This window comes from Drosophila suzukii, chromosome 3 (assembly GCF_043229965.1).
Source record: "Drosophila suzukii chromosome 3, CBGP_Dsuzu_IsoJpt1.0, whole genome shotgun sequence".
Taxonomy (NCBI): Eukaryota; Metazoa; Arthropoda; class Insecta; order Diptera; family Drosophilidae; genus Drosophila; species Drosophila suzukii.
Genome location: NC_092082.1, coordinates 50,386,112 through 50,406,220, shown reverse-complemented (window position 1 = coordinate 50,406,220; position 20,109 = coordinate 50,386,112). Strand labels below are relative to the sequence as shown.

The window sequence follows — 20,109 nt, the reverse complement described above, 5'->3', positions numbered from 1 at the left end:
AAAACTGTGGCTCCTACAGTTTTGATGCTAGATAGAAAATTTTAACTGAAATGTATTGTTCTTATCAATACCTATCGATTGACCCAAAAAAAAGTTTGCCACGCCCACTTAAACGCCCACAAACCGCGAAAACCTGTGACGCCCACAATTTGCATGCTAGATAAAAAATTTTAACTGAAATGTGTTGGTGTCGTCAATACCTATCGATTGATCCAAACAAAAATTTGCCACGCCCACTCTAACGCCCATAACGCTTAAATCTGTCTACCGCCGGTAGGTGACGCATTTTAATCTCGCTTTGCTGCTTGCATATCTCCATTTCCCTTTGAGTAACGGGTATCTGATAGTCGAGGTACTCGACTATAGCGTTCTTCCTTGTTTAGTTGGGTCGATTGTTTGTATTTTGTAATCCTCCACAGTGTGTGCGTCTGTGGCTAACCTTCCTTCTAAACCCTCTATTTTTCTGCTCCCTTTATTTAATTGAACATTTATTAATCTATTTATTAATTCCACTGTTAAGCCGCCGGCTGTGGCTATACTACCTGCAGAAAAATTTGGTGCTGAACCTCCGGTTGCCATTGTTAAGTTTAATTCACCAAAGCTATTTATCAAATCTTCCAAATTGCTTCTTGATATTATTTATTAAGTCGTGAATCTATTTATTTTTGTATCAATGTTTAAATCCTATATTATTTTTCTCATATTCCCTGATCTTAAATTATATTCTTTATTATACCCGTTACTCGTAGAGTAAAAGGGTATACTAGATTCGTCGGAAAGTATGTAACAGGCAGAAGGAAGCGTTTCCGACCCCATAAAGTATATATATTCTTGATCAGGATCACTAGCCGAGTCGATCTAGCCATGTCCGTCTGTCCGTCTGTCCGTCTGTCCGTCTGTCCGTCTGTCTGTCCGGATGAACGCTGAGATCTCGGAAACTATGAGAGCTAGGCTATTGAGATTTGGCGTACAGATTCCTGAGCTTCCTACGCAGCGCAAGTTTGTTTCAGTAGACTGCCACGCCCACTCTAACGCCCACAAACCGCCCAAAACTGTAACTCCAACAGTTTTGATGCTAGATAAAAAATTTTAACTGAAATGTATTGTTCTCATCAATACCTATCGATTGACCTAAAAAAAAGTTTGCCACGCCCACTTAAACGCCCACAAACCGCGAAAACCTGTGACGCCCACAATTTGCATGCTACATAAAAAATTTTAACTGAAATGTATTGGTGTCGTCAATACCTATCGATTTATCCAAAAATAAATTTGCCACGCCCACTCTAACGCCCATAACGCTTAAATCTGTCTACCGCCGGTAGGTGGCGCATTTTAATCTCGCTTTGCTGCTTGCATATCTCCATTTAGCTGAGTAACGGGTATCTGATAGTCGAGGTACTCGACTATAGCGTTCTTCCTTGTTTTTTTTATTGTAAATTTATTCCTTAATTCACTTCCCGGGGAACCTACAAACAGGTCATCCTCCAGAAAGAGGAGCAGGAGAGGGAATCTAATTAGATCCACTCCTATCTGACCGCAACATGAAATGGTCCAATCATAGTTTTAAACCATACAAATCGCCGGGACCGGACGGGATAACACCGGCTCACATCCAACAAGCAGGACAAATAGCCATAAACTGGTTGAAGAAAATCGTCCACTCCATCCTGGCGGTAGGAGAACTACCAACAGCATGGCAAGAAACGAAGGTGGTTTTCATTCCCAAGGCAAGGAAGGCCACTCACACCACAGCAATAGATTTTAGGCACATAAGCCTAACATCATTCCTGCTTAAGAGCTTTGAAAGAATGATAAGCCTACACATAGGGGCCACCTTACTTGACACAAATATCAGGTGCACAACACGCTTATACCAAAGGTAAGTCAACCGAATCGGCGCTACACTTGGTGGTAAGCAGCATCGAGAAATCACTCAGCATCAAGGAATACACACTGATCGCCTTCCTGGACATAGAGGGAGCCTTCAATAACGTGCTTCACACTGCAATAATAGAATCTCTCACAGAACTAGGTGTTGAGCCCCCATTGGTGGGGTTGATCCATAAATTGCTGATAAGCAGAACGGTCACAGCCACACTAGGGAGCTCTACCCAGACTAGACTAGTGAACAGAGGCACCCCGCAAGGAGATGTCCTATCACCCCTCCTCCAGTAAATAAACTAAAGCGGATTCTGGAAGGAGGAGGTTGTAAGGTTGTGGCATACGCAGACGACGTCGCCATCATCTTTAATGGAAAATATCCACAAACACTGTGCGATCTTATGACCGCTAAACATAGAATACTATCGAAATGGACGACATAGTACTGACTTGGGGTAAATCCCTCGAAAACGGAACTTGTTCTACTTACAAATAGATACAAAACTCCACAACTCAGCCCACCCATTCTAAACAATTGTAATCTCTCTTTAAACGATCACGCCAGATACTTGGGGTTACTATTAGATAAGCGCCTCAAATGGGGCTTAAATAACCAAGAGAGAACCAAGGGAGAACCAAACCATTGCACTTTACCCCTGTAAAAAAGCCCCTAGAATAGTCAACTGGATATACACAGCGGTAGTCAAGCCAATCCTACTGTACGGAGTGGCTCTGTGGTGGACCGATCTGCACAAACAATGCATACTGACTCCTCTAAACAATGTACATCGAATGACGGCTTTGTGTATTAGTGGAGTCCCTCGAGATTTCTCCACGAGATGGCCAATCAGTTAACTATCAGCCTTATATGGGTTCCGGGTCACCATGATATCGTAGGCAGCTGCATAGCGACCAAGTTAGCCAGGCAGGGCATCATCATGCCTCTCCTCCCAGGAAAGGAGAATTTCGGTATGCCCATGGCATTTTGCAAGCTAAATATAAGAAACTATTTTAACAAACTAGCCAACACCCATTGGCAAAACGCACCACAGTGTCGTATCTCTCACCTGACATGGCCTGTGTTAAAAAAAAAAACGGAATTACTTGAATTCATCCGCACAGAGTGTGGCATGTTGATTCGAGCTCTTACAGGCCACTGGCTTGCTGGCACACATGCCGGCAGGCTAAAAGCCCCACAAAATGATTTCTGCAGGAGCTGCAGGGATGAGGAAGAATAGGAAACGATAGAACACCTTCTCTGCTTTTGCCCAGCCCTATGCAGACTCAGACTGAAACATTTTGGAAGTCCCTTCATCGACGGTCTTACCGAAATATCGGAGATTAATCTCAAAAACATAAGTGCCTTTATAAAATCTTCCGGGTGGAAGACATGCTGATCAGCTTACCGCAGGTTGAAACTTACTAAATACGGGACCCTAGAGAAGGTAAAACGAGATCATGTGGTATCACAATGGACCCATAGAGGTATACATGTGTCGGACTATAGTTCGACAGCCGCCCTAACATAACCTAACCTAAATTAATTCCTCACGAGACCCCGAGGGGGTCTTACTTCTGTGAGGTTGTGGGTTCATATTACTTCCAGGATTCAGTTTAGAATAATGGCGATAGAGTGCCCTTCCTTCCTTCTTCAGTTTTCCTTGTTTCAGCGTGCTGTGCTATTTTTTTGTTGTTGCTGTTAGTTCTTTTTTATTAAAATCTTATAGTTTTTTTGCGTTTCTGGTTTTAAATAGCTTGTTGCGGTATTTTTATTTTTTTTAATTTATTTTGTGAGTCGTTTTACTTATTTTGTGTTCTTGTATTTTTTTGGCTTAAGATTTTGGGGCACCTTTTTTTTAAATTCACCTTTAAATGGATTATTTCATTTATTAATTTCCATTTAGTTGTTTTCAACGATCACTGTCACTTTGTTGTGTCGTTTGGTGGATTTTTTTATTTTTCCACCAAAAATGTTGAGTTGTTGGCCGCGCAAGCTCCGTTTATACTTAACTTATTTTTAAACAATTAAACAATTTTTAAAACTATTTTTTTGATTTAAAAAATATTTTTATCAATTTTAAAACTCGTGTTAAACCTTTATTTTAAATATACAATTAATACAAGACACTTTTAATACTTGTGAACCGATCGCGGTCTCGGACAAAATAGGACTGACTTCTTCATTTCTTAATCTGATCCAATGAACCTCGGCTTTGAACTTTAGAACTTTAATTTATGTTTATTTTCTCATTGTGAAATTAAATTATGCTGACCGATGCAATTTGGTGGAAACTTGCAACGCAAAAGGCGCAATTGATTGGACTTCGAAGGAAAGCTGATTTTTACTTTAATTATGATTTGTTTAACTTAGCTGGGAACCAAGAACGGACCTCAAAGTCAAAGGCAAAGACAAGGGCAAATGCAGAGTTTGAAAAGGTGCAATTGATTGGCCTTCGAACGGAAGCTGATGCTTACTTTAATTTTGATTTGTTTAACTTAGCTGGGGAACCAAGATCGGACCTCGAAGCCAAAGGCAAGTGCTGAGTTTGAAAATATTGTTCTTAAAAGCCATAAGCGGCCTTGTTTCACGGGTCGGATAACTTGCATACCTCACTCGTTCCTTTGTTTAAACTCTTTGATTTTTCTATACTTCGAAATGGGACAAACTCATCCAATAAAGATTGTAAATATGTATTTAAGTGTTGCAGGAGTAGATATTAGGTCGTATAAGAATAGTTTTTTCCAGTCTAATTTTCTCCCGCATGTTCTCCAGTTTTTTATGACCGGGTCGACAACTGTGCTTGTGCTGTCTGAGGCGAAAAACGACTATAATTTTTGGCGGTGGGGTGAGGTTTAATGAAAAACACATCTTGTGGAAAACAGTCTTTATATTTTTGCAGTCGACGTATGAGCGACCATGCAGACGAAGATCGCAGGGAAAGTGATCATTTCTTTTCGCCTCAATTTTCCTGGAGAGCTGTGCCAGCAGCTCGGCAACCCGATTTCGTAATTCGCCCACCTGCTTAGTCTTCGCCTCCTTCTGTTGAAGGCAGATCAAAATGTCATGCACTGCACCCTCCAAAAATCAATATTTTTAAGGAGTAGCTTTAAGCTTGTCTTATTTCTTCTACTTCTTCTTTTGGGATATAAATTCACTTATAAATGAATAATATTAGTAAGTAAATATGTACTATGGAAATGATCTTTAATACCTGTAACTGACATCCCCTATGTTTTTGTCATGATTTTAAGTATAATATATATTACTCTTTCATCTTGTGTCGATGAGATCTCGACGCTCTAAATGTTTACAACATATATCCAGGGTTCTCTTTTCATAAAAGATAAAGGTGACTTTAAAATGTATGATGATATGCGATAACACCAAAAATCTCTGAAATGTAGCTCCAATCAGCTAAAGTAACAAGTTGAGCGATTAGCTGGTAAATTTCGTCGAGCTTTGCTTTCTGCAAGCTTACCCTAGCAGAATTAATTGGCTAAGACAAAGCAAAATGTGTACCTAGATGAGAACTCTTACGTACACAAACTGAGAGCCCGGAAGCAAATCAAAAGTTATGGGTATAAAAGAAGTAAACTTCATGGGGAAGTCAAGTCCGAAACTCATTTACTGCCCGTCCAGTACCTAACCCGAGAAGAATCCTCTTTTATAACAGTCACAGTGAAGGATAATGATCTTTGATTTGAAAGCACAAAGTCTCGACCTAGGAATCAACAATGAGATCCAAAGTGTCTAAAGCGGACGGTAAAACCGCCAAAGTGATCAACAATGCAAAGTGTTAGACCCCAAAGAGGAAATAGAGAATTCCTATGTTTTCTTGAATGAGAAGTGTCATTGCCTGGGACTGTTTTGGATAAATTAGGTTTTCATGAATAAATTAACCGCTAGGTCATAGTATAACATGACACCCTACTCAACGCATCGACATGTTTCATCCTCAAATCTTACCTGTGATCTATTTCGTAGTCAAAGTCTTGTAAATATATCGCCCATCTAGACTTTCTCAGCGGAATCTCTTTTTCTTCATGGTCATAGTAAAAGCGTCACAGTGCGTAACAATCTTAAACTTCTTCCCTGGAATGTACACTCGCCACCTTACCAAGGCTCCAATAACCGCAAGTACACTACCACTAGTTATCACCGGAATCTCGTTGAAGCAAAACGGGTCCAAATCCAAACAAGGATGCACGGTAAGTTTCTGTTTCAAGCGAATGATTATAAAGCTTCAGAACTGGTCCACCGATCAACGCTTCTTTAAGCTTATCAAATACTGCTAATTGCTGGTCTTGATATTCGAATTTTACCTCCTTGCGCCACATGTCGGACCCCGGTTTGGCAATTCTCACTCCTTTCTTGTTGCGTGGAATCTGAATATCTGCAACTGCTCGAGTTTTCTCATCACCTTTTCTCATCCTTGTGCCACTTTCAAGACTCACTTTAATTTCTGCACGCCCTCATCAATACTCTTACTCCCAATGATAGCATCGCCCATTTATACAACCGCATCCTCGTTCTTAATCGAATCACGTATAACTGCCATGATAAGCCTGGAAAACTCTGCTGGATAGTTTGTTATACCGAAAGGTACAAAAAAGAACTCATACTGACCATTCTAAGTTACGAACGATGTATTCTTTTGGGACTCCGGCGAAACAGGCACGTGAAAAAAACCGTTAGTCAAAGCTAAAGATGTAATTTGTCCACCTGTTAACTTTTTGATCACATAATCCGTTTGAGCTATTGGGAAGATATCTCGCACAATATTTTCACAGCGCAAGCTCTTCGTCCCGTTCTTCTTATCCACCAGCATTATCGGCGAAGCAAAAAAAAATAATTATAATTTTACCCCAAACTACCAAAATGTTCGCACTTTATTGGCAAACTTAGTAAACTGCAAGTCAACAGTGTCTCCTTTGATGCCAATGTGATTGCTTTATCCGAATCGTGGCTAAGTTCCTCTGTGTTCGGATTCAAGTCCACGATTATTTCGTTTTTATATCATGCTCGTATATTCCTCCTCGGTCTGATACTAGCCTCTTCCTTCAGCATTTGGCTCAAAAACAGTATTCATTCAACCCTTGGCAATAACAATTATCATGTTGTTATGGGTGACTTTAACCTTCCTGCCATTTCTTGGTTGCCTTCAACTGATTCAAATGTTCTCGTTTCATCGGCCTTTCTTCGGAAATGCATACGTTACTCGATCTAGCCCTCTGTTTAATCTACACTTGAGGTTACTTTAGAAGCATCAGTTCCAATACTGCCATGTCGTTGTTTTCGTAGAGCTAAGTTCGCAGAAATGAATACGTATTTGTCCAAACTCGATTGGTCTTTCATGGATTCAAACGCTGATCCCTTACATTTTGTAGAACAGTTTTATGGCTTATCCTATTCAGCCTTCGATATGTGTGTCCCCTCTTTTCCCTCTCTTGGACCTTCTCTTTCCTGAAAAACTCCATGTCCAGACTCTTTAAGAAATTTAAGAGAACTGGGCTGCAAACTGATCACACGAGGTATCAATTGCTCGTTATAATTTTTTAATCCATAGCTCCGATTGGTGCAATAGTTACCTAAACCGTTGTAGAATCGAATTCCAAGATAACCCGAAACAGTTGTATGCATTTGCTAATTCGAAACGAAAATCCCAACAATTTCCATCTTGTTTTCACCTTGATTCTACATCCTCTTATAATTTCGCTATTGCGAGCTTATTTGTCAAATTTTTCCAGTCCACGTACTCATATTTTATTTACGATAAACTTCATCCTACCCATACCCTCTACCTCTGCCTCACTCCAACTCTTTTTTATGCCCCTTAATAATAAGGACGATGTGTCTCAATATCTTCAAACAATCAAGTTATCTTTTTTCTTCGGGCCCTGATCTTGTACCGAGCTGTTTTATAAAAAAATATGCCGATGCTTTGTTAAACCCGTTAACTAAACTTTTTCAGATATCCCTTCTGCACTCTTATTTCCCTGAATTTTGGTGGGAATCTTATATCATCCCATTTCATATAAATGGGAGCAAGTCCGGTATTAAAAACTATCGCGGTATTGCAAAACTGAGCGCGAGGTCAACGTCTACGAATCTTCTTGATTTTACTTCAGTCATCGGAAGCGCATTTAAAACTAACAATCAAACTTAAGTCGTTTTTACGGACCCTAGGTCCTCTTCAGTTTGGAATTTTCATAAATTACTTGCCTCAAGTAGTTCTCTCATCTCATCTTATGATGTATACTGACGACGTCAAACTTTATTTGCTGCTACCGAATCCTAATTCCCAATCACTTTGCGAGCCAATTTAAAAAATGTTCATTCTTGGTGCATTCAGAATTTGCTGTTTTTAAAGAACTCTAAATGTAACCTCATGTCCTTTTATCGGAAGAATCTTTTCCTCACAAGATATTTTATTGGGTCGAATGATCTTGAACGCATAAATTCCGTTACAGACCTTGGAGTCTTATTCAACCACAACCAAAACTTCACCGATCACATTGGCGTTATAGTTAGTAAAGCAAAAGGGGGTTTTTACCTTTTTCAAACGTTGGTCAAAGGAATTTGTGGACTCCTACACCACGAAACACTTATACATTTCCTTGGTTCGACCAATCCTTGAATATTGCTCGTGTGTTTGGTCTCCTCAATAACTTAAGTATCAGAACCTTATCGAATCGATACATAAACAGTTCCTTTTGTTTTTTTTTAAGTGGTTTTAATTGGGAAACACGTCTTAACCTACCATCGTACGTGGGTAGACGGCGTCTACTGAACCTGCCCACCCTCAAGGATCGTCGAAACTGCAATGTTCCTTCACAAATTAATCACTGGACTTGTTAATACAAGCTACCTTCTTGGTCAAACACAGTTCTCCATCCCTGTAAGGTCAACTCGTCACTTTCGACTCATTATTCTAGAAATTTGTAAGACTAATGAATAATATTTTTTGATATTCACTGCGTGCTCTGTGAATTTGAATGTAACAAACATCTTAACTCACCTGTCTTGGCCCCCGCCCACTTTATGTGAGGCGGGTACTATGCTTATGTTGGCAGATATTTGCTGACTTACTGAAATAAATAAAACTCGGATGTACTAGGGCTTTATAATCCCTTCCTCTATCCATTCACCGACCATTTTCTGATCTTCATCTCAACTGGGGAAGTGGGATTTCTTTTTGGCTTGTAACTATCGATCAATGACTCTACTTCATAAGCTACTTCCTGACTCAGATGCTCCAAATCTACTGCCTAAAGTGTCTTATAGTGGTCGTGCCTTTTTAGTTAGCTGCAAACACGTACTTTGCCGTGCCAGGTTATCGTCTGATTCTCTAGATCGTTTTTTCTGAACACTATGAACTCTTGTCGAAAATATAGTGCCAGACTCGGTTACCCTCTTGTCAACGCTGCCTAAAAATGTTGTGCCTAAGACTGCGTCAAACTTTATATCGTCATATGGTATGACTACCTCTGCAGTAAAGATTCCGTATGTTAGAACCTGACTTTCCCCGATCCCTGTCAAAACTCTCTGAGCTTCAAGAACATACGCCTACGCATTAAACATAGTTCATCACGAGTCCTTTGGATTCTGAATTCATAAAAATAACAGATTTCAATTCCAAGCTCGAGGAAAAGGACTCACGCGATATTTTTGAAAAGTGAGAAGAAAGTCAAATAGACAGACAAGCAGGTAGACAGACAGACAGGCAGGCAGATAGACAGACATGGCTAGAGCGACTAGGCTAGCGATCCTTATCAAGAATATATATACTTTTTACAGTCGGAACGCTTCCGTATATCTGTTAAATACATTCTGACAAATCTAATATGCCCATTACTCTACGAGTCTCGGGTGTTAAAATTAAAATCTAACGCTGACTATTTTTATTAAGTGCAAGGCTAGTCCTAACATTTATTATTATTATTATTATTATTTATTGTTTTAGGCTTCCTAACGCTACAAGTTTTAAAACTTATAAATTACAGCGCTAGTCACAACTGGTAAACATATTTAAATTTGGACAAAATTGGTTCTTAAATCTAATGACATACATTGTTACATTTATTGTTGAACATTTAGATAAATAGAAATGAAGTTAAATCGAAATTAAAAAACTAAGGAAAAGGTTTTGGGGATAAGTCGCAATGTTAAAATAGGATAATATACCTTATAGTAGACTAGAACTGATATTTTTTAGGTGTGAGAGAAGTTTTGTCTTAAATAGTGTTCCGCTCCTAGTTTCTTTTATGTAGTTGGGAAGCTCGTTCCACGTTCTAATCGCATTTATGAAAAATTGTCTACTTGAAAGCAGAAACCTGTGTCGGATGCAGATAATATTCTTTGTTCTTGTAGATCTGGAGAATTGTAATTTTTCAAATATGTACGATGGCTCCCTGGTGTATATAACTTTGTGTACAAAAATTATTGTTCTACTTTTCATATAATCTGCCAAGCTTATATCAAATATCTTGTAAGAAAATTGAGTTACATGGTCAGATCTATGCAAATTAAATATAAAACGCGCAATACTGTTGTATGCTTATGTTGACTTGCTACATCACAATTTGCATAGATCTCTAGACCATAAAATAGTGTGGGTATTATACAAGACTTGGCAATTAGAAGACGCACACTAACAGGTAAGGAACATTTAACTAGTGACAAGGATCTATTAGTCCGTATGTTTTGCCTACAGCTTTGTTTACGTGGTCATTCCAGTTCAAGGTTCTATTAAATGTGATACCCAAATTATTGGCGGTTTCCACGTACTCAATTGGTGTTTTGTTAATCATCAAGGGGAACAGTTCAATATTGCATAATTTCTTCTTAAAAATGATTAAGCACTTTGATTTCAATGGATTGATGGCTAGACCGTTGTTTTCTGCCCATTAATTTACTCTTCCAAGCTTCATTCTACAAATATCTAAACACTCACTAATTCTGTTTAAGGGACGACTAACATACATCTGAACATCATCAGCATATAAATGGACATTACATTTCGACAGCACAGAAGGAAGATCATTTATATAAAGTGTGAATAATAGTGGTCCAAGAACCGAACCCTGGGGTACACCACGCTTCAGATAGGCAAACGAAGAACAAATATTTGACGATACAACATATTGACGACGATTTTTAAGATACCAACACAAAAGTTTGACGGCAGTATTGGAGAAGAAATACAAATTTTTGAGTTTTGAGCACAGGATATCATGATTTACTGTGTCGAGCGCTTTGCTGTAGTCCAGCAATAGTAAGAAGGTGACATACGAGTTGTGCGTCTGTTGACGTATATCTTCGGTTATTTTTAAGATGGCTGAAGTGCAGCTACGATTTTTTATAAATCCAGATTGATGGTCATTTAAGAGGCTATTGACAGAAATAAAATTATTTATTTGTGATGCGACAATATTTTCAAACACCTTCGAGAGGTACGGAAGAATAGATATCGGCCGATATTCTTTGTTTGATTTTGGTATTGGGATAATTTTGGCGGTTTTCCAGCAATCAGGGAACGTAGACGTGGTAAGAGCCGTGTTAAATGTGTGCGTAAGGTATGGGATAAGTTTAGGAAGTAGAATTTTTATAAATTTAGGATGAATATCGTCAGGTCCAATTGCGTTAGACTTAATTTTAAGAATATTATCTAAAACATCACATTGGTCAACACACATAAATCTAAACCTAGTATCACAGATGTTTTCAGGTACTGAATTCAGGTACGTGTCGGCTGTGACCTCAGGAACTTGGCATTCTGCTAATTTAAGGTTGAGTTCATCTATGTCAACATCTAGTTCCTGTGATGTCTTTTGTTTACCTATCCCTAGAGTTTTAATCTGTTTCCATGTTTGACTCGAAGAGGTTGAGTTTTTAAATTTTTGGCTAAAAAAGTTTGATTTTGCAGAGTCGATTAGTTTGGTAACCGTTTTTCTCAGAGATACAAACATGCTGTGGTGTTGCGGTGTTTTGTATCTTTTCCACTTCTGGTATGCTTCATTTCGTTTTATAATTGCCAATTTTATATTATTAGTAAACCATGGTTTTTCGGACGGTCGAATTGTTTTACTTTTAACTGGGACAAAACTATCGTATAAGTGGCTAATATTATGTTGTAGAAGTTTAAGTTGACGATCGACTGTTGGAAGACTGTAAATATTGTTCCATACACACAGGTCAAATGCTTCAACAGTATGTAATTAATATTATTAAAATCACGATAAAATATTGTATGGTCCGTGTAGTTTAGGTCAAAGTTATAGGTCAGGTATATAAGGTCATGTTTTGAAAAGGACGGAACGATTAGCTGATCATACAAACATATTTTATAAACATCACTCACAAAAAACAAATCTAATAATGTGTTACGTGTTCTGCTGAAGTGGGTTGGAAATGAAAGATTCACTGGTTTCAGACCTAGCGATTCCATGTTGCTGGTAAGGTGAGATTCCCTCAGAATATCACTATTAAGATCGCCTGCAAGGATTGCATCAGTGAAGTTTACTGTAATGTCTGTCAGAGTATTGATTAAATCATCATAGTTTGTGTTGCAATGCGGACGATAAATGCAGCCAATTAACAGATTTTTCTCAATAATCGGGTTTTGTATTTCAAGAAAAATATATTCTATTGCACTGTTTATTGTGTGTTGGCAAATAATTTTGGCTTTTAATTTTTTGTTTACATATATAGCAACTCCTCCCCCATGACTAACACGATCAGAACGGTACACATTATATCCATCACACGATATTAGCACATCACATAGACTCTGGACAAACCATGTTTCAGACACGCATATAACATCAATTTCCGAATTTACAAACATGTACCTAAACTCTTCAATTTTCTTTGGCAGGCTTTGGGCATTTATATGACAAATCTTGAGACCAGGTTTCTGCTTTGCCAGGATGCACAGAAGGGCACGACTATTTGCTGTTGAATTATTGAGGTTTTCTTCCATTGTGAATAGTTTTAAATTTAAAAATAAAAAAACAAGGACTGCACACCAGACAAAAAATTAGGCAGACTACTAAATTAACAATGCGACTGATCCTAAACATATGAATAACAAGAGATAAAGATATTAAACTAATTGGAAATCCTAATATAGAGATAAAAAATATTTTAATTACGAAATGAATCATTCTCTAAAGCGGCATCTCTGCTTGAGTTGATTTCGCCCACATCACTACTCAGATCAGAAAGCTCATTGGAGCTTTGCACGTAGTAAGCCTCTCCTACGTCTATAGGCTTGACAAATACGTCTCCACGGCGAGTAAAGACGGCCGCTACGCGCTTTTGTTTTTTGAGGCGCATGGCATGCTTAAAAATGTCGTAATTTGTTTTCGTTAATTGTTCGTTTAAGTATATAAATGCCGGCGAGTCAAAACCGATCAGCTGTAAGCTCATCTGCGATTTGGTTGTTTGTCGGTGCACTCCAATCGCCCGCAGCAGCACAGCTTTTTCGCGCACGTGATCCATTTTTATTATTATTATTGGGTCAACAAGTGAGTTTCTTTGACGCGGTCGGACTCGAAAAATAGACCTAACTCGCGGAGGAGGGGTCAGGTGTAGTGAGAAACAAAGTCGATTGAAAAGGGTGTTTAAATTTTCGACCTCGACGTGCGGTACACCATGACAGCGCAGGTTGCATGCAACATCCGCGACCTCCTGTGCATTGCACTTTGCTGCCAGTTGAGCATCCAGTTCACACACTTGTTGTTTCAGTGTATTCACCCCTTTTGCCTCGGTTTCCAGCTCTCGCACTCGTTTCGTAAGGTTGTGTATTTCGGTGTTCATTGCATCGAATTTAGCCTTTAGAGTGTTGAGAAAGCGGGCCTCGCTCTCTCGATTCCCTTTGCTCCGCAAATTTATCGTCGATCAGCTGCAACAGTTCCATGTTGATTTCCTTCCGTTGACTCGTGAATTTTGCATCAATTTGTTGCAGCAATTGTGTGTCCGACGTGCGAGCTACCTTGATTTCGGTACTCGACTTTTCACTCCTTAGTCGCTTTGATGCACTCATACTGTTGTTGTTTTGATCAATTTTGAGTTTGAGTGATTTGTGTAATTGTATAAGTTATTGATTTGAGTGTGTTTTCGGTAGTTTTCAGTCTTTGTGCACTGCAGTATATGTGTGTGAATGTTTCCTTTCTTTTATCTTTACACTTTCGACCAAAAGAAATGTGTTTTAAGTGTTTTTAAACAAAAGTATGGAGATTACACGCACGACTTGAACGCTAAATGATCATAGACCACAGGCGGCTTATAGTCCGATAGAAATTGTTAATGTTTCTAGATTTTATAGACTTTTTGAGCGACTGTTTCGGGAGCTCTGCAAAAACGCGACTTTCCTTTTGCTACTTTGGTACAATATGTTTAAATGATACAATAATATTTTGAATCACTTGCTCAAAATTCCTTAAAATTTTTCTTATGACACTAAAACTATAACTAAAACAAGAAAGAACGCTATAGTCGATTGCCTCGACTATCAGATACCCGTTACTCAGTTAACGGGATCATAAGTGATATGGAGATATTAAGGTAACAATTTTGCGCTGAATCTGAAAAAATTGTATGTACCATATACCTTATTTAATTATATTCCCTTCCTTACACTGAGCTGTTTACATTTTCGTAATAGTTTTTGGGCAATATTTATATTTATTTAATTGCGTTACTAACAATATTAAAATAAAATTGAAATAGTATTAAACTATCTTAAAGTTTTATGTTTTCACACTCTTTACAGGAAATGCTAAGACCATAAGAAACGATAACAGTTCTAGGTTTGGTAAATTCATGCAAGTTTGTTTTGACGACTACAACTGTATAAAAGGATGCGTTATTCAAGATTACCTACTTGAACAGTCTCGGATAACATTTCAAAGTGAAGGGGAACGGAACTATCATATAATGTATCAACTAGTGGCACAGGGGCAGAAAAATATTCATATCGCAAATGCCTTTCATTTAAGACCACCTGATTTTTATAAATATCTGAATATAACGAGTACTGAACAAATAAATATAAACCAAGAGTCAATGAAGTTCGACGCCGTTACTATGGCGTTTACGGTTTTACAAATTCCACAATTTGTAATAGATGGCGTTTTTAAGGTATTAAGTTCGATATTGTGGTTAGGTAATATACAGTTTTTGGACATTGATGGAGAAGGCTGCGATTTTTCAAATTCAGACCAAGAAGCCATTTCCTATATATCAAACCTTTTGGGACTGAAGCGCTGTGATTTTGAAAAGGTATTACTAATTCGTCAAATCAATGTTCGAGGAAATATTACAGAAATTCCATTAAAAATAAAAGAGGTAAGTAAAAATTGTATAATTTTTCAATAATAAGTATTTTGTCGATTATTATTTTGCAGCAGATGATCATAAGTTTTATTTTATTGTTTTAACTTTATGCAATGCACTTTGACGAAATTTTTTGTGTGTTAGTAGGTTCGACGCTCTCTTACTCTAGTGTATGAAAGTACAGGTAGTATTGTTAACGTCTTAAAATCGATGCAAGAAGTAGTTTAATGGGTAGTTTAAGCAGGGCTAGTGGCCCCTCCACTAAAGGGACTTTTTTCCATGGCAGAAATGAATGAGTCACAATTAAATTATGGGTCCAATTTAATTTTATATATAAACGAGAACGGAAGCTAACTTCGGCAAGCCAAGCTTTAACACAATTGCAGATTTTATGAGTTAAAATGCGGCTATAATAAGTTAAAAATAAATAAATAAACACTTAACATCTATCAATAAACGCAAATAACATCAAAAACATAACTTTTCTACCAACAGTACAGAATAGAATACCTCCCCACAAATTGCAGCGGCAATTATATATGGTAACCTGCCGGCTACCAGATACGCGGCGAATTAGCGCATTAGCATTGGCATGGCGAAGATGAGAGTTTGGAGAAAGAAAATTTGGAGAAAGAGAGCTTGGAGAAAGAGAAGTTGAAGAAAGATAGTTTGGAGAAAGAGAGTTTGGAGATAGAGAGTTTGGAAAACGAGAGCTTGGAGAAAGAGAGTTTGGAGAATTGGAGGTTGGAGAGAGACAAAAAGTGGAGACTTCGATGGCAAAGTGAGGGTGCCGACTGCAAAAGGAAATAACGGGACGCACCGGACTTTGGACTCTGCCGTGTACTTTGGACCAGGAAAAGGAGTGCCACATCTTAGAAGCGGGACGGCGCGCCTGCGTGCCACAGATAGCGCCAAGACATCAGACTCCAGGTGGTAGCCGTCGGTCTAGGACAAAGAGGCCAAACTGGATCCGTGGGCCTTAGACCTGGGGAGTGGAGAATACCAGCGGGCCGGGCGCAAAAGGGAAATAACGGTTCCCGAATGTTGTGTATAAGGCCGCAGAGCCCTGGGAGCTGAAACAGTCGATCACGAGAAGTCAATACAACAAAATCCAAGAACCAAGTCAATCAGCAGCACGTGAGCAACAACAAGTCAAGTCGTCGGTGGGAGTGCCGTGGAAAGCCTGCAAGGAGCAAGATAGCTTCGTCGAGACGTTCGGGATTAAGACATGAGGAATGTCCTAATTGAGACACAGGTAGCTGAGGTCCAGAGGGCATCACACGGCTAAGTCAAGACGGTCTGTTTCATACTTTGTCGCGACCACACCCTCGCACATCGCCCGGCATGTCCGTCAGTTTCGAGCAGTAGAGTACTACGACGAGCAACCGTGAACTCGAGGGAAAAGGTTTCTAGACCCAGTGTGCCTTGCCCGCCTGAACAAGACCAGGCGCAAAGGACAAGCGGCTTATCAATTTGTGGTTTTAAGAGGCGTTGTCCTGAAGAGCCCAGCGATTACCGGCGAAGTCCAGGAACAGGAACTGACCGAAACCCCGAGTGTCAGAGAACCACACTACCAGCCAAAAAGGGCGAGCAGTCGACCGGTTAGGCATTTAAGGTGCGTTGTCCTGGAGAGGCCCAACGGTTCTGCAAGTCCCGGAACGGCGATCGTCCAAGACCTCAAGAGGCAGAGACCACGATACATTGACATTGACATCGCCGACATCCGCATCACGATCGCCGCGGAGAACTTATTGAGGAGCCCAGAAACGTCAAGCAATAGGGTGAGGCGGGGATGGAACGTTCGTCTGCGCTAGGCGTAAAGCAAAGTAAACCGCTAGGCAGCTTCTTGGCGTTAGCCTTGACTGTCAGCGCGAACTGTGGGAACGTCCGGGACAGAGCAAGGGACAGGCGGTCATTGTCTCGAAAGGCGTTGCTCTGGGGAGCGAGGCACCTGTTCACCCTATTCTGAGAACGGTGACTCTTCCCTTAGCCAGCAAGGCCGATTTCTCTGCGCGTCCAAGGCGCGACATGCGGCCACGAGTCAACGCATAGGCGCGCTAGCAGCGGCGAGGGACACTACTTGCATCCCGATATAAAGGAAGGAGTCAGCGATCACCGAGTCAACGCTTCGACGAGACAAAACGAGCCGTATCAACAGCCATTGGAATCAGCGCGAAACAACACCGTGACCAACTGAGCCACCCACCGATGTAATAAGTAAAACGAATATAAACTCAAAGTTATCCTCTGAATTCTGTGCTTTCTCACTGATCTACGGGCAGTCACGTCATATAATTTTTGTGGGAGGAATACACAATCTACTGAGCTAACCGCACGAATCTCGTAGCGAGCAGGCCAACAAAAATAGTTCGTTACAATAGCTAATTTACTAATAGTTATCTAGTAGAAATAGCTATATCTCTGTAAGATTTCATGACCAGATACACTTGTGGTAAGCTTGAATCGGTTTTCTCGACTCTTTTCATACCCGTAACTCGATTCCTTAATTTCGTACGTTTCAAGTTTCTTATGCGAACATGCCACGCCCACTCTGACGCCCACAAGCCGCCAAAATATGTGGCTCCTAAAGCTTAAATGCTGGAAAAAAATGTAACTGTATTGTTCTCGTCAATACTTATCGATTGAACTGAAAAAATGTTGCCAAGCCCACTATAGCGCCCACAAACATCCCACAAATTTTTAAAAATCGTAAATATGAACGCTGGTATTTCGAAAACTTAGAGAATTGGGACTTAAGATTTAGATTCCTTAGCATTGTACGCAGCGCAAGTTTGTTACGCGACTATGGAATGCCCACTTTTAGCTGATATATAATAATTTCGTCAACACCTATCGATTGATTAAAAAAAAATCCATAACCCATAAGGTAAAGATCTAGCAATGTCCGTCTGTCTGACCGTCTGTCACACTTTCGGCTTCCCCGCACCACTGTAGGACGGGAGAAGAAAGACAAACCAACAAACATGAGAACATGTCTGTCGGAAACAATGGAATAATTCTACTAACTTACCTGATTTGTATGGTCATCGACGATACTGGTAAAAGCTGCTTCAGCTAAAGCAAAAACATGAGGCGAAAGATCTCCCAGCTCACAGGAATGATATTTGAAATGTTTACTTACTAACTAAAAAGAAAAGCTTTCTGTTCAAAAAGGTCGTTTAATTCCTGGAGGCAATGTCGTTAAGCAGTTCATATTTTCAAGTGAAATTTAAATTAAAATACTTAAGGCAACGGGCGCATTTCTTCTGAGATAGCTTAAGGGGATATATACAGTAGTACCACGAAAATGTATAGATTTCTGGGATAGTATCAAATCCAGCAGGGTGGCGTAGCTTCACTTGAGGTGGATAATCTGAAAAGAATCTATATCAAGCTATATCGTTATTCTTCAGTTTTCAGTTTTCTTAAGTAGATGTTTTACAGTTATAATAAAACTCTATAATTATACCCGTTACTCTTAGAGTAAAAGCGTATATTAGATTTGTCGTCCGCATGAACGCTGTGATCTCGGAAACTATACAAGCTAGCAAGCACTTTCGTTTTAGCTCGCTCGCGGTCGTGTTTTGCTATCGCTCAGTGGATAATTCTCTCCAAAAATGGGTGTGCTTGAAGGTAGAACTCTTTTTTGTTTTTCTTTTTATGTGAAATGAAAGCCAAGGGAGAATGACTTCCATCATTCTCCCCAACCCCACTTGCGGCAACTTCGTATAACATATATTTTCAGAATGCCGGTGATGCAAATAATCTTGTATTAAATGCCGAGTTAAAGAAAATGAACATCAATGCCTTTATACCGTAGAACTTTTTTGAATCGTTGGTTATCATAAGGGGTATCTTCATACATTTTTGTGAACAAGAAGTCCTTGAGATACTTAATGCAGCAGTAAATATCATTCGACTTGAGCGTTCGATAAGGCGTGAAAGAGATGCAACTGACTCTGATAGTATCAAGTTCAATTTGATTCCAACTGAGGCAGATAAAACAAGAGAAACCGAAGTCGCTGGCCTCGACTATTAGATATCCGTTACTCAGCTTAGGGGAGTGCTAGCAGGATGGAGATATGCTTAATACAACCCTGCTTTTTTCCCTATCACACCTAGCCTATAGCGCCACCTAGATCATCCTATCTTCTTCTTTATAGCGACACCTAGCCTATAGCGCCAACTAACCTATAGCGTCCCTAGCGGTTTTGTGGCTTATTAGTGAAAACAGCTGATTTTCTGCATGTGGTGTGCAATCTCGATTTAATTAATCAATTTTGATTACTATTTGGTTCGATTTCAATCATTTTTTTGCATCTAGATGGGTATGGATAAGAGGAACAAAATTTCATTCAAATTCTAAATGTTAAGTAAATACTGAAACAATTTTTACTCTGCGAGTGACTTACTTCGACGGTGCAGACTGGAGAAGGTTTTCCTTTTTGAAATATGTTCTTTCATTTTGAACCCAAGATACGGCAATGTTTCAATTGTAGTATACTGCTTTTGCATGTAAGTCTTAGGAATGGTGTGCGAAATGTGGCGAAACGAAGTGACGAGGTAATTGTTCGGTCCTCAAATGCATTCTGTGTAACGCTAAAAACCATAGTGCTTGGGACAGACATATCTGTCCAGTGTGGGCCAAGGAGCAAGGCATTAAACAAGACATGACAACTATAAAGATAGCCAAGAAGGAGGTAGTGATCTTAAACTGAACGCATTGTTAAGGAAACACAATTACGCCAGTACTTTGGTAAGTCTTGGTAAAACCGACGGCCCCTGTTCAAAAACTTAGTTTCCAGTTAGAGCCCTGTACGAATGACACAAGTGACCAAGTCCCTGTATTTCCAAGTCTGTCCACTGAAATTAATCATATCATGACT

At 39.5% G+C, this 20,109-nt stretch overlaps 1 protein-coding gene across 11 annotated transcripts in view; it reads left to right on the top strand.

Annotated features, from left to right (window-relative positions):
• Myo81F (Myosin 81F) overlaps positions 1 to 20,109 on the top strand; it is a 2,624,640-nt gene that overhangs the window by 833,393 nt on the left and 1,771,138 nt on the right. For 10 of the 11 annotated variants that reach the window (XM_070995759.1, XM_070995757.1, XM_070995758.1 and 7 more), the window contains one exon: positions 14,661 to 15,235. In XM_070995759.1, the coding sequence (XP_070851860.1) occupies positions 14,661 to 15,235 (575 nt within the window). Of the gene's footprint in view, positions 1 to 14,660; positions 15,236 to 20,109 lie in introns of those variants that run through there. The other variant, XM_070995769.1, reaches the window with a different exon arrangement.